This window comes from Macrobrachium nipponense, chromosome 42 (genome assembly GCF_015104395.2).
Source record: "Macrobrachium nipponense isolate FS-2020 chromosome 42, ASM1510439v2, whole genome shotgun sequence".
Classification (NCBI taxonomy): Eukaryota; Metazoa; Arthropoda; class Malacostraca; order Decapoda; family Palaemonidae; genus Macrobrachium; species Macrobrachium nipponense.
Window position 1 is genome coordinate 13,381,540 of NC_061103.1, and position 15,949 is coordinate 13,397,488.

General features: G+C 35.3%; 1 protein-coding gene across 2 annotated transcripts in view; it reads left to right on the plus strand.

Moving 5' to 3' along the window:
• LOC135212981 (uncharacterized) overlaps positions 1–15,949 on the plus strand; it is a 373,893-nt gene that overhangs the window by 259,087 nt on the left and 98,857 nt on the right. Inside the window, exons 7-9 of one of the 2 annotated variants that reach the window (XM_064246753.1) lie at positions 5,812–5,955; positions 6,638–6,661; positions 6,932–6,983. In XM_064246753.1, coding sequence (XP_064102823.1) covers positions 5,812–5,955; positions 6,638–6,661; positions 6,932–6,983 — 220 coding nt within the window. The remainder of the gene's footprint in view (positions 1–5,811; positions 5,956–6,637; positions 6,662–6,931; positions 6,984–15,949) is intronic. The other variant, XM_064246754.1, reaches the window with a different exon arrangement.

The window sequence follows — 15,949 nt, forward strand, 5'->3', positions numbered from 1 at the left end:
GAGGGCGGAGAGAAAAATGGAACGGAGAGAACACGAAATGGAGGAATAGTAGTAGAAACGGAGTTTGTTGGAGCTGTAGGCCGTAGGGATGCCAGCAAGAACCTTGATTAATCCCTACAGTACACCACGTGACATCCACTGAGTGCACTATCCATCCGACGGGGTACGTTATATTACTGTTCCATTTTCTATACTGATGGTAACCTTTCTATGTTTATTCACCACTATTTCATTTTATAAAAACCAGCTTTGGCTTTTATAAGAAAATAAAGGGAAATTTTCCCATCGTTAATCAGATTCGTTTCTCAGTCATGTGGGGATTGCCATTGTGGATTTCAACTTTAAGAATGGGATGACGGACGCGCAATGCTTAGTTTAAAGTTTGCATAACCTACATCTGATACGCATTCTGCAAACACACACACACACTTTATATATGCTCATGTGACAAAAATTCTCGTTACTGCCCTGGGAATTATGGCTGATGAGTGTCACAGTTCTTTCCTTCCCCACCAGGAGAGGTCAAATATAAATCCTAGTCAAATACAATGACATTCTAGAAGAGACTTACTAAACCCAAAATAACAATAAGATCATTAAAAAAATACTCATAGTAGCACGAGTCTTCAAATGGAGAAACAAATGTACAGTTATGTAAATGTACATATATTTAGATTTAAACCTGTAAGGATAGCTTTCGAGGACTCCTTTCATGTTTACTTGGTTGGAGTACTACATCAACGTGTCAGATTGAAAATGGGAACCGAACAGATTCCCGAAAGCTATCCTTACAGTTTTACATTTAAATATATGTACATTTACATAACTGTACATTTGTTTCTCCAATATGATCACTGTGATTCCCATTCTTTCTATACCTATATATCCTGTTTCAAAAGTATTTTCAAAGAGTTGAAAGCTTGACTGGTAATTATTAATCTCAAGATATGAATAGTATAGAATACAGAACTTAGGCCAAAGGCCAAAAGCTAGGACCTATGAGGTCATCCAGCGTTGACAGGGAAACTGACAGTAAGGAAATTTGGAAGGTGCGACAGGAGGACAACCTCGCAGTTGCATTATGAAAAAATGGAATAAAGACAATATGAACGGAAGTACAGTAAAAGGAATGAAAGAAGTCGCAGCTAGGGGCCTAGGGGACGCTACTACTACCCACCTACGGGACTAAAGATATGAAGGAAAAGATAAAATTCCTGAAAATGGCTAAAATTCCTCCGGAATAAGGGGATGCACGAGGAAAGAGAGAAGTCTCTTATCTAAATTAAAGTTAATATTTTTTTCACTGATTGGAATCCATTTATTGAGACTATAGCAGGTTCACTTAAGGTAGATTCTTGGGTGAGCTCTATGCTTACGAGACGTTTGTTTGGCAGCCGCTGATTGGCTGAGAGCTGTCTACCTCCCGGTACCAGCCAATCAGCGGCCGCCAAACAAACGTCTCGCAATCATAGGGCTCATCCAAGAATCTACCTTAAGTGAACCAGCTATAGTATAAAGTTGCGTTCCAGCTGATTAATTCTGGAAAAAATAAAATACGACACGGGCATTGTGATAGGTAATATAAATAGTACAGGTAAAAAGGTGCATATTAAATACTGAGAATAGGGTACCCAATGATTTTATTTAGAATGGTCAAGGATACAGAATACATATTTTGCTACATTTCAAATTTGAAAAAAAAAAAATTAAAATAGACTCGCTACTTATTACATTACAACAAAAATTTTAATCAACAGTTTTCATGCAGATTTATCTAATTCTTAGATACTTAAACAATTCGTCCACACGTCCATAAAATTGAATATAAAAATTGGTAAATACTTATAATGATAACTATTTACAACTTAGGTCTTTCTAAGAAAATTGTAAGTTTCCAGAAAACACAAAGCTGCTTCAGTTACAGCAACATCCTCTCAGAGCAACATGGAAAGACGGGAATTACCCTCCTCCTCTTGGCACTGAAAAGGGAAGTGCGCCACGGTGGAGATTATAAAAAGGAAAAGAAAGGAATCGGTCCATGACACTTTCACCCGACGCCCATGAAACTTTCAGCTACGACCCGCTGGTGGCCTGTGTTATTGGCATATATATAGCAGTGCCAGACGCACGATCATAGCTAATTTTAACCTTAAATAAAATAAAAACTACTGAAGATAGATGGTTGCAGTTTGGTATGTTTGATGATTGGAGGGTGGATGATCAACATACAAATTTGCAGCCCTCTAGCCACAGTCGTTTTTAAGATCTGAGGGCGGACGGACAGGCAAAAAGTCACCTCATTAGTTCTCTTTTACAGAAAACTAAAAAGTGACCAATGATCAAGTGTGTGACCAAATTCTGCATCGTAATGTCAATTTCCCATTCCTGTGCTTCGGTCGTTTTCCTGGGGCTTATAATTTTGCATTTTCGAGAATACCGACTTCATTATTCCCAGCATAGAATACACCCAGTGACACTCGTCTACTAAATTTCGCCACGTCTACTTAGTTTTCTTCCGACCGTATACCCGACCCCATTCCCCCGCCCCTCGCCTCTCTTCTTACATTTAGGAAGGTATCCCTTTTGGCAAAGGAATCTAAGCATGCTTTTGGACTGACATGCATACTCTTGGAGAGAGAGAGAGAGAGAGAGAGAGAGAAAGAGAATTAAAAAAATATCTAGAGCCAAGAGAAAGCCAAGCTTTTTAAAACATGCGTATGAAATTCACATCTAACAAAAAACAACGAAATTCACATCTGAAAAAAACAAACAAAATTGTCATACATAAAGACAACAGAATTATTCATTGGGAAATGGCCGGCGTTAATTAAAAGGTGATTATTTTACTAATAATGAATGATACTGCAACACTTCCCATTGGGAATAACCCGTAAGCATAACTGAAAATAAAACGCATAAAAAATTCTTAAACGGGAGTATAAACACCGACAGAATTACTCGAAATATACAAAATGGAACAAATAAACGAGTTAAATATACAAAAGGTTATTAACCTATGAATAGTTAAAAATCAAATACAACACAACAAAGCACAATAAAAGATTATATATTAATATGAACATGGACAGCAACATGTTATCCACTTTGCTTTACTGCAATATCTACCAATTTATTTGTATTACATTACATTTATAATTATAACTTCAGTGAAATCATAAGTTAGAAAATTCAAGTCCTCATGAAATGATCTTCCTTTAATTGTCTCCTTAATCATCTCTAAAGTTAAAACGCTTCAATGAGCATTCATCAACAAAACTGACTTCCGGTAACATTTGCATATTACTTTCCATTTAATTTCATTCACATATACCGTTTTTACCGTTTTTATATATATATATATATATATATATATATATATATATAATATATGCACATATATATTCATATATATATCAAGTATAACAGGCCCATTACAACTCACTGGTTTAGGGCTTAGGACTATATTTCGGTGGACTGAATCTCCCACCCTTATCAAGTAGTAAATGGGTAATTTATACTTGACGCGTAACCTGTTTTACTGATGAAGATCTTTGCATTATATCACATATACGTTATATTATATATATATATATTATTTATATAATATATATATAATATCTAGGTGATACATAATTATATTTACATATATAATATTATAATATATATATATATATATTGCGTATAAGATAATAATATCAAGTTAACAGGCCCATTCACAACTCAGTGGTTTAAAACGCTAAGGTCTAATATCTCCGGTGGACTGACTTCCCACCATTATCCAGTTTAAATGGGTTTTAACAGATGAAGTTTATTTTTCATGATATATATAATAGATATTATATATATATTATAGAAATATATATATATATATATATATATATATATATATATATATATATATATATATGTATAAATATATAATAATATATATAAATATATAAATATACATATAAATATAATAATAAATATATAATAAATATAAATATTTATATATATATATATATATATATATATATATATATATATATATATATATATCTGATATATATAATATGAATGCATGCAATGGGATATGCATTTATCCCTCTATATTTTGAAACCGAAGATCATTCTTTTATCAAAACTGAATTAACAGACCTTCACCAGATACAAAGTCTTCAATAATAGTACATTCTGAGAAAATGAGCTCAGTATGAAAGACGCTCACACTAATCCTACATACTCTCTCTCTCTCTCTCTCTCTCTCTCTCTCTCTCTCTCTCTCTCTCTCTCTCGTGTTCCATTGCTAATGCAGCAGGGGTTTTAATATTCACCCACCTATTGATATCGGCGGTCGGCGGTCCCTGGAGTAATCAAGTGTCATTGTGCTCTCATAATAATCAATACTTTTGAGAAACAGAACGAAATGACAATTTCAATTATTCAAGAGTGCAGGCTCTGCTCAGAGGACACGCCTTTCCCTTGGCGTTGTCGACCAGGTGTAGAACTTAATCAGATGGTGTAGATAACCACGAATATGTAACAGCCGATAAACGAGGGAGACAGATATGAAGGTCGCTGCAACTATCGTCCGATACACAGTATAATAACAATAATACAATAGTATTAGTGGATTGAATGAAGAGATATTGGTGTTCTATATTGGTCAGCATGTGAAAGATGTTTGATTGCAAAGAGCTAAAATTTAAATTGTAAATACATACGTAACTAAACACACACACACAATATATATATATATATATATATATATATATATATATATATATATATATATATATATATATATATATATCGCGCGTGTGCGTGTGTGTACTATACACAATATATATACATATATACAGACATATGTATATATATACATATATTGTGTATAATAAACCATTTATCCTAATATGATTGGCTTCAAAGAAGCCAAACGCTTTCTAAACTGATTCCTTGCGTTTTTATTGGTGGTTAAACCAAAAGCTTTAAATCTTCGAATGTTGTTATTTTTCGCTTCAAATTTGTTGAAAGGAACATTCCAATGCTTTCCACGAGGCTCCTCAAAGTGAAAAAAATCTGCATTACAATGGTTTTTTCATTAAGTTCGTAAAACACTGAAGGAGCACTATCACAACATTATCCCGAGAGAGCCTATACTCTGTTTTTTTTTTTTTTCATCTGTCCATCCGCCTGTGGTGTTTGCACATGGTAACACTGCGTCCCGGGCTTTAAATAATATCAAATTTCGAATATTAACGGTGTAATTCGCATACAGTAAATTATTAAAACACTTTTCAGTTGCAAATGTAGACCCAGATATCCTTTTATCCACCTAAAACTTAGACATAGCGTAACTATTTAAAGCCCATAGTCAACACAAACACACACGAAAAGACAACACAAACAATTTCTAAATGGAAATACATGATACATGAGGAGACTCTGACCACCTAATCAAGGGCATCAAGGCAAACGTTGACAGCAACAATATTCGTCGAGTGGCAGAACCCCCGACAAACCTTTACTTCGAATGAATTTCCAATCTCGTTAAGCATAACAGAGTAGATTTACTTGTCCTGGAAATTACGGTATAAACAGTGCCGCAGTACTTGCCAGTATTTGATGTTGAACTCGATTATTCATCAGCTCTTTCACAGCTGAATGAAACCAGAAACGTTTATGTCTTCAAACAAATAAAAGCAACATAAATTCACTGCTTAACAAAATTAAGTACACCTACTGTTAAAAAGGTCAATACTAGGATGACAACGTTTATCAAATGTTGGAGCCTTTTCAGTAAATGGTAATAAATTGTTTTCCTTTTGTCAGATCTTCCAATAATTACTACTACAACAACAACAACTACAACCACCACCACCACCACATCAGCATCAACTACAGTGGAACGAGAGACTGCCCGTCAGTTGTCAAATATGTCACAACGCAATCATGACAGAGTCAGCAGCTATTACGGTAAATTACATCTCGGTTCTTCGCTACTTTCCCCAAACCACTCTCTCTCTCTCTCTCTCTCTCTCTCTCTCTCTCTCTCTCTCTCTCTCTCTAATGGGGTCCGGAGCTGCTTGTGACTTCATTGGGGAATTACTAATGTAGTATTACATATTCATAGAGAGATATGACCAAGAGGTTAAAATAAAAATCGCCCTGGAGAGGAACATAACATGTCAAAAAGAGTTTTCCAGTTTGTATCAATAGGGATAAAATTGAAAGAACGATTCAAATACGGATACCAATGCGAAACTGAATCTCGTTTTCGAAAACATTTCTAAAAGAGGCTGAAAAGGTTATTAGTTATTCTTGCAAAACAACTTGTGTTATTTTGCTTATGTTTTTTTTTTTTTACTTATTTGGAGGGGAATTTTTAAACATAGGTTTTATGGAAACGATGTTGAAACGTTTCCAGGAAAAGACACTTATAAGAAAAGTATCTTTTTAAGCCTAATTAAGTCTCGAGCAATGATAAATGTTCAGCTCATTGTCAAAATATTATGATAAACAATTTTCTTTAATATTGCGATAAAATATATCACCCATGTACATCATATAGTTTGACAAAATATACTGACAGAGAAAAGGAAATATTATCACTCATTACGCTATAGAATTGCACTAACATAAACTTCATTCGTTTCAGACAATCCAAGTTTATACGGAACAGGTAAGTAAAACAGAACGCTTTGTTATACGAAAAGAAACATGAAGACAGATCTCTTGACTATTAATTCTATTACCAGTAAAGAATTTCAGACGTCAAGATAATGTCCCAATGCCTAATTCAATTTTGACATCAGCAAAGCATGCACTCTGACTTGAGTCTAAATTTAAAACGTGTTTGTTCACAAATGAACAATGAATTTTGATAATAATGTAAGTAATTTATTCATTAACTGTTTCATAGCTAAACTTATGTCTAATTTTCTACCTCAAGCTAACTCTGGAACGAAGTCAGCGCTTTCTAGTGCTAAAATCTTCAGTATTTTGTAAGTATACAGAAACTCCTTATTCATAAAAAGTCTTGTCACGAGCGAATCCTCAAGAATTATGAAATTATCAAATGTGGTGTAGTAGAATTGACACGCTTTTTTTTTAATAATGATCGCAGAAAGTATGCCTTTTCTTCACTTGTATTATAATACAAGAATATTTAAATTAGTTGCCAAGCAATCGAGATTGTTATGAATGATCGTATGGCCCATATTTTAAAAGTATACAAAAAATCAGTCGAGTTTAAAGTATCATACGAGCCCTTATTAAAAGAATGATTAGCCTTCAATCAATAACTAGTCGGAATTTTTCCCTGAAATTTACAACTGCGGAAAGGCCTGTCTTCCTAAGCATAGGCCATAAAAGGTATACTGAGAATTCATCTTGTAATGTAACGCCTTTTTTTTAACTTCAATCGCCACAGGATGAATCCTTATCTTTTGAATGATTATTCAAGAAACAGCTGTTATCTGGAAATTGTTCTTGAATAAACTTTTGCACAGATTCTTATAATCATTCGTGAAATTCACAACGCTGCCGTCAAGAAGGAATCTCACGCAAAGTACCACAATTTTCACATTTTTGTTAGAATGATTAATTTTGAAGTGGCTCGACAAAACCTCTTTTGGTGGACTGAATATTATCATTTTGTTGCCAGCCGAATTCAGTGTTTTTGTTTGTGGATCTTGTTCGTGTCCTTGGTTCCTTCCTGGGGGTTGACAGGTGTCACCTGGAAGGACGATTGATTTAAAGAAAAGTGGTCAGTTTACAGCTCCTTTGGACGCGCGGGTTTACAAGAGAGCTTTTTTTTTTTTTTTTTTTTTTTTTTTTTTTTTTACTTAATTCAAGTTTCTAGAGAACTGGGAACCTTCAGTCGATTCACTTAAGGTAGATTCTTGGGTGAGCCCTAAGCCTGCGAGACGTTTGTTTGGTGGCCGCTGATTGGCTGGGAGCTACTTACCTCCCGGTACCAGCCAATCAGCGGCCGCTAAACAAACGTCTCGTAAGCATAGGCATCATCCAAGAATCTACCTTAAGTGAACCAGCTATAGTTAACGCCTTAATCGCGTACAAGAAAATGTTACAGCCTGAGGATGCTATCAAACCACCATACCAATTGGGTAAAAAAACTAACACTTTAATATAAGCCCAAATTATATGCAACATCACCACCTATATAATTTAAGCTTCTCCAATTGGATCATACTTGACCACTGTATAGGTAACACTACTTTTCAGAGTTTAACACTCATGAACTAGAGTTACCTGCTAATATGTCAAAATAATAAGTATATCTATAACTTCCAAATGTTTTTATTGACTAAATACAAAATAGGCCACTTCAGTTAATCAAGTGTGATAATCAGAATGATGACTAGATATAGTGTAGCTTTTGTTAAAATTTAAAGAAAAAAGGATACATACAGAGATGTCATTTAGAAGTAATCCCGAAATATATATATATATATATATATATATATATATATATATATATATATATATATATATATATATATACGTATATATAAATATATATATATATATATATATATATATTTATATATATATATATATATATATATATATATATATATATATATATATATATATATATATATATATATATATATATATATATATATATTATATATATACATATATATATATATATATATCTGTTATATATATGTATATATATCTATATATAGATATATATATATATATATTATATATATATATAACATATATAACTATATATATATATATATATATATATATATATATATATATATATATATATCTATATATATATATTTATATATATATATCTATATATATATATATAATTATACTATATAATATATATATATATATATATATGTATATATATATATATATATATATATATATATATATATATATATATATATATATATCGGCTTCTCTTCTTGGTTCCTTCGAATATCTCTTACACCTTCTGGAAGGCTAATCACTAAACCATCAGCGATGAGCCAGTCGCGCCAATTACGTTTTTAATGGCATCAGATGTGGCAGACCTTTGAAAGCACCATTTGGGGGAATAATCTATTTAATTTCATACTAAGTTCGGAGAACCTCCAGCAAGTTAATCACTCTCAGGAAGTGGTTCTTATCCTTGGCACTTGCTCTTCACCTGCACGATTCGTATAGTGATTTCATAGAGATTGGAGAGAAATATTTAAGTCTTTAAAAATGTACCCTGGTCAATCATGTCACCTTTTCAGCACGTTGAAATTTCTTCCTTGGTTTAGGCAGCTTACTGGAAAAGGGCCTCCTGTCAAACTCCTAACTGTGGTCAACTAAAATTTGACTTTTATTTGGAAAAATAATACACAAATCGACATTGTTTCCGAAGCCCTCCCTCTTAACTGAATCGGTACGTGGAGGGTTGGAAAAGATCCAGTGATGATAAAATATTTACTTGAAGATTTTATTCTTTGAAATAATGAAATGATTAGGACAACCATGTCTTTAAATATATAGAAAAATCATAATGTCTACAGTGAACAGTCAGTTAAAATGCCAAGTTTAGGACTATTGTTTATACAATTTAAGGTAACTTGACTTTCAGAGCAGTAATATTAATAACAACAGCTACTTAAGTAAAACACCTACCAGAGAGAAGTCAAACACATTCCTGATAAAAATTTAAATCAATGAGAAAGACTTCCTTGTTACAGTATTTCTCCATATTATTTTGTTTGTATAGTGTTTTTACATAGCATGGTTATTCAGTAACGGGACCAACCGCTTAACGTGACTTCCGAACCACGTCGAGTGATGAACTTCTATCACCAGAAATACACATCTCTCACACTTCAATGGAATTCCCGAGAATCGAACTCGCGGTCACCGAGAAGCTTATTACATATTTAAAAAACAAGGGATGAAATGCCTGACCTTCTTTAATCATTTCTATGATCATTTAGATTATTTTCATTCAACTCCTTTAATAATAAAGTTGTGTAAGAAGAGTGCTATTTTTACTGCGCTCATTTCCATTTAACTTGGCCAATAACTACGAGCTGGATCAACACAGCGAATCGAGCGTCTTTTGGAGACACAGAGGTGGAAAGTCACAGCGGGGAACGATTTTCCCAAATGCCTTTCCCAAGCACTTCAAGTACTGCATAATGCTTGTCCACTACGGTATCTGCTCCGCTGAAACATTACTAGTCTGCTTTGAATAATTTAACGTGCTTATAATAGTCTGTTGATATGTTTATGCATTTAACTAACATATCTGTCATTATTTCAGATTTAGGAACCTTCCATTGAATCCTTCTATGTACTCGATGCAAAGCCGGTCCAAGGCATAAGCGAACTAAGTACCTGCTTAGGGACCCCACTCCATCAGGGCCCATCAATAGCGTTTGGAAAATATTAAATTAAACAAAATAAAAAAAAGCAAAAATAAATAAAAATACAAAATAAGTCTAAAATAAAGGAAAAAAATGATCAAATTATCCAACGTATTTAGTCACGATCCGCCACCGGAGTCTTGCTTATATTTCTGTACAACGTAGTTCAAGTGGAAATCCATTTGGTTAACGGGTGTAGTCGAAGATTAATTTGGCAACGGACCTACTGTCATGTCTCACAAAAGGATTTTTTCCTCTGGAACGGAGAAGACAACAAAAAATGCATGAAATGATCAAGTATTCAAGCACAAGTAATAGTTAAGCACCGGCGGCGGCGGTGGTGGTGGGGGTTGGGGGGGTGGGGGGTAGGGGTGACAAATCCAATGCTGCTTAGGTCAGCGTAAAAGCTTTTTTTTTTGCCGGGCCCTGACTTGATGTTCCATTCAAATACGTATCTAGAGAAAAATCACTAGTAGATTCGACCTCAATATGAAAGCCTAAAAAGCAAAGAAAACGATTCCCCACTTGGCTACGGTGGGAGGACTATTGCAGCTGTGATCAATGTATCTGAATTCAACAGGTATTCTGCGTATATAAACGTCAATCACTTCTCATGGTCAGGTCGGCAAAGTGACCTCGTCTGATACTCTAGATGCGGGTTCGAATCCTGCTGCGGCCGTCAGAATTTCTTCAGTTTCCTGCATTTAGATATAAGGATTTGCAGTGACAAGCGTATCTCTATTGCGTGAAGAATCCGAGAAGTTAAGAGGGTATTGTGGTTATTAGGATTACATACTTACATATATCATATTTAGTTGTGTGTGTTGGTCGCTTGAGTTGACTTTAATATAAAATTTCGGCCGAAGGCCAAGCACTGAGACCTATGAGGTCATTCAGCGCTGAAATGATTGCTAGTAAAAGGTTTGAAAGGTGTGATAGGAGGAAAACTTCGCAGCTGCACTATGATTCAAGTATTTGGAGAGGGTGGAAAGTAAGATGCAAAAAGAGAATATGAAAGGAGGTACAGTAAAAGGAACGAAAGTGGTTGCAGCAGCTAGGGGCCGGAGGCACGCTGCAAAGAACCTTAAGTAATATCCTACAGTTCACCACATGAGGTCCACTGACGGCACTAAGCCCCTACAGGTTGTGTGTTGGTCGCATCCATAAACAAAAACGACATCGGCCCGGCAGCATCACACCAAAATTATATCTCTCTCAGGCACGGGCTGGTGGTGGCCTGTGTTGCTGGTACCTATAGCCGTGCCAGACGCACAATCATGGCTAACTTTTAACCTTAAGTAAATTAAAAACTACTGAGGCTAGAGATCTGCAATTTGGTGGTATATTAGATGATTGGAGGGCGGTGATCAACATACCACTTTACAGCCCTCTAGCCACAGTAGTTTTTAAGATCTGAGGGCGGACGGACAGACAAAAAAGCCATCTCAATAGTTTTATTTTATAGAAAACTAATACTGACTCCTAATGAAAGTCACTACCCTACCAGATACACTTTTGCATGATGCGTTCTGAATTCGCGACATACACACAACTATCTCAGTTACCTTTCAACCGGGGGATATGCATCATTGTGAATACCAATCTACAGCCAACACAAGAACCCATTATAACGTAACACGACAGCTCTGAGAAAATTACTTATAAATATTAGTTATATACCACAATTTGCTCTGACGTTCTTATTTGTGAAGTACTGAGGTGAAAGATTCATAATCGGGTACACATATCACATTGCTTGTTTGAGTCTCTTTATCTCTACATTAGTCGAAACAATTATAGATAGATAAGGGAAGCCATCTTTCCTTAGACGGTGATGAATGACAATTATTGCTAAGCTCTAGTAGAACTTTCATCTTGATAATCTCAAGCTTTAATAGCACTATGGGCATAAACGACACCAGCAAGCCATTAAGAACTATTGCTGTAATACTATAGTACTCCTGGCGTCTCTGACCTGCTATGCATAGAGGAGATATTTGAAATTTTTATTAGTTAATTCAACGTTCAAAATCTCCCACCACATTTTTTTAAACGTAGCACCACATATACTATAGGTCATTTTTCCGCAAAATGTTGGGTAGACTTGTTATTATATAACAGGTAGGAGATTCCTCCCAAAAGCCGGCGAGATCGGGTTTGTTAGATGTGGAATATTTTCCTTTAGCATCTCTATGTCAAGTCATCAGCCTTTCTTTGGAAAAATTGCTGAGAAATAAGAAGCCAGTTGTGTGACTGACTGACTGACTGCCTGCCCCCCCCCCCCCCCCCCCCCCGCCCCCCCCCCCCCCCCCCCCCCCCCCCCCCATCCCCACCAACCCACCCCCCCCCCAACACACACACGTACACGCACACACACAACCACACACACAGAGCGAGACTTAAAATTTTGGACGATGAGGTTCTCTCTTTCAAATAGTCGGTATTTACACGATGAGCAGCTTTTATCTATAAATACGTAACATTTACCACGTCAGACGAATAACGCCTTTCTTCCAAAAATAATACTGCCGATACAAGATGTAGAATAGCTGCATCCTGGGATGGAAATGTTTCATCAAGTCTATACTTTGTTTTTTTCCATCTGTCCATCCGCCTTGGGTGTTTTTGTATGGTAACACTGCGTCCCGGGCTTTAAATAGTTACGGTATGTGTAAGTTTTAGGTAAATAAAAGGATATCTGGGTGTACATTTGCAACTGAAAAGTGTTTTAATAATTTACTGTATGAGTAGTACACCGTTAATATTCGAAATAGGATGCTATTATTATTGTTGAATGTAAGCTGAATGTAACTATCTAAAGCCCGGGACGCAGTGTTACCATACAAACACACCACAGGCTGATGGACAGATGGAAAAAAACCAGTCTAGTTATTTTCGAGTTACAGTTTTTTTATTTTTTACTTTTCTTTATCGCGAGACACGTTACTCTAAGGCCAAACGAATCCATTTATTTACTGTCCTTCATTCTATTCGTAATGACGATGCCGCTATTACCTCATCCATTACTACTACTAAAACTTTACTTTTTTTCTGCTTCTTCCACTACTGCTAACATTCTCAACTGGAAGTGAATCAATAAACACGAACATAAATCTTACAAACTACGCAGTTAGTACATAAATGAAGAGCACGGTTCTACCGTTAATGGCATTACATTGCTTTTTAAAGAGACAAAAAATGTTTTAGGAGAGAGAGAGAGAGAGAGAGAGAGAGAGAGAGAGAGAGAGAGACGACCTAAAAATCTAGACTAATGCTGTAATCTTTCAACAGGATGGGGAAATATCACAGATTAGCATGTTATAAAGTACCTTACATATAGGGAAATGCGACTCCCGTGGGTCTTAATGTGGGCCATTAACGTTACTGTTAACTCTAATTAAAATGTCCCGCGTCAGAGAGAGAGAGAGAGAGAGAGAGAGAGAGAGAGAGAGAGAGAGACTCTACTAAACATGAAACAAAACAAAAAGAGACTTTCATGATTAGAAAGAATTACAGACAAGGAAAGGCTTGGCAAAGAGGGAGACACATTCCTGGACCCTGACCATTCTCGACAGAAAAGAAACCCCAACAAAAAGACGAACTCGCTTTACCCTAAAAATGAAGTGTACGAATTAAGATAACACAAAACTAAGTCACATTTTTTTCTACTCGAGATCGCTGCCACTTTACACCCCCGACACCTCTAATCGTGACAAATAAAAGAAATAAACAAAATGAAAATAAAAAAAGAGCAGAACTTTGCATTCATTACGAGTACGGGAGTATTTAATGTTTATTTAATGTGGCACAGTGGGGACGGGATAATTACAATTTGTATTAATGGCTAATGTTATTGATGCAAAATTAATTTTTTTTCCAATTTCCGAGTGGGAAAAGTCGTGACCGCCAAAAGGAATCATTTTTTTTATTTATTCATTAATTTCATTTCGTCTCGACAGATTAAAAATGCCTTCATGATATTGAACTCGTGTGAGAAGCGCACCGGTAATTTGGGGATTTTTATAACGCGCAGCGCATTTCTGTGACGGCGTCCCCGCAAGGAATTTTAATTAAGGATTTATTAGCCAATCTTGATAACAAAATATGCGCAGCTGAGTCGAACCACACAAGAGTGACGACCTCTTGGTCGATAATTACTAGTCACACTTTCGCGACGCCAGCTGGTCCCCGGTACAGTGGTTAGTGTCGTGGTTGTGCCACTCACATGTCGCAGGTTCGCATCTCTCCCCGGGCGATGAAAAATCACTGGCTCTGTATCATGATCAATTACTGCTGCAGTGTGAGGTCTGCGGTGGGAGGGTGAGAGCAACATTCTTTGGAAGCTTGAATTACAAGCCAATGGCCTCTTTGGTGTGGTTCTTCCATGTGAATAGGTTACATCTACTGAAATAATAATAAATTAAAAAACAGATCATTTACTTTGAAAGACGTTAAAGAGGGTGTCCACACAATTTCAATAAAACTGTCATTAACAGAACATCGGGAATGAATTCCCTTACGTTCATTAATTGTTCGAATTTCAATTAAATGACAACGATACAGAAAAAGATAACTTCATGTCATCATTTCAGAATTATAATTAGGAAGTGTTTTAACCCGAATGCTCATAAATCAAATACTTTATGGGAAAACAATTCCGTACGGTACAAGATTCGTCAAGAAAGATGCAAAATAATAATAATAATAATAATAATAATAATAATAATAATAATAATAATAATAATAATAATAATAATAATAATAATAATGCTATTATTATCTTTATTATCATTATTAACCCACTTGCATCCCCGGATGGAGAAAAAGCAGACTAACTCCAAAATTCCAGAGAAATCAGCTGAAAAAAAACTAAGACATTTTTTAAATGACCAAATGTCTCCCGATGTCATGTGTTTGTTTGTTTGTTTGTTTGTTTGTATGGTATGTTTACGTTGCATGGAACCAGTGGTTATTCAGCAACGGGACCAACGGCTTTACGTGACTTCCGAACATTATCTCTGACCCCTCAATGAAATGCCCGAGAATCGAACTCGTGGCCACCGAGGTGGCAGGCAAAGACCATACCATCCACGCCACTGAGGCGCTACTCATTTGGTAAAATTACAAAATTTCATTTCATTTGCAACCACACCCTAAAACTGCCAAAAGTATCACCATTTAAATCTGTTCAATTAAATCTAAATCTCGAAACTATACAAAATTAACTTAATTCAATAATACCAGAAACTGATCATGAAAATAAAATCCAAAATTGTAAAAGCAAAAATATACTGCATTCAAATGCAGAAGGAACAGGAGTTCTTTTCAGAATATACTGCAAGAAAACTGTTTATTTCAGTTGTACCTATATACGTATACAAAAACATAAGTTAAGTATATCTTATCAGCTCTCCTAGGGCTCAAAGGATTAGATTTTTATTTACGTGGTTAGAAACCAACTGGTGACTTAGCGATGGGACCCACAGCTTATTGTGGGATCTGAACCACATTATATCGAGAATTAATTTCTTATCACCAGCAATAAATTCCTTTGGTTTCGC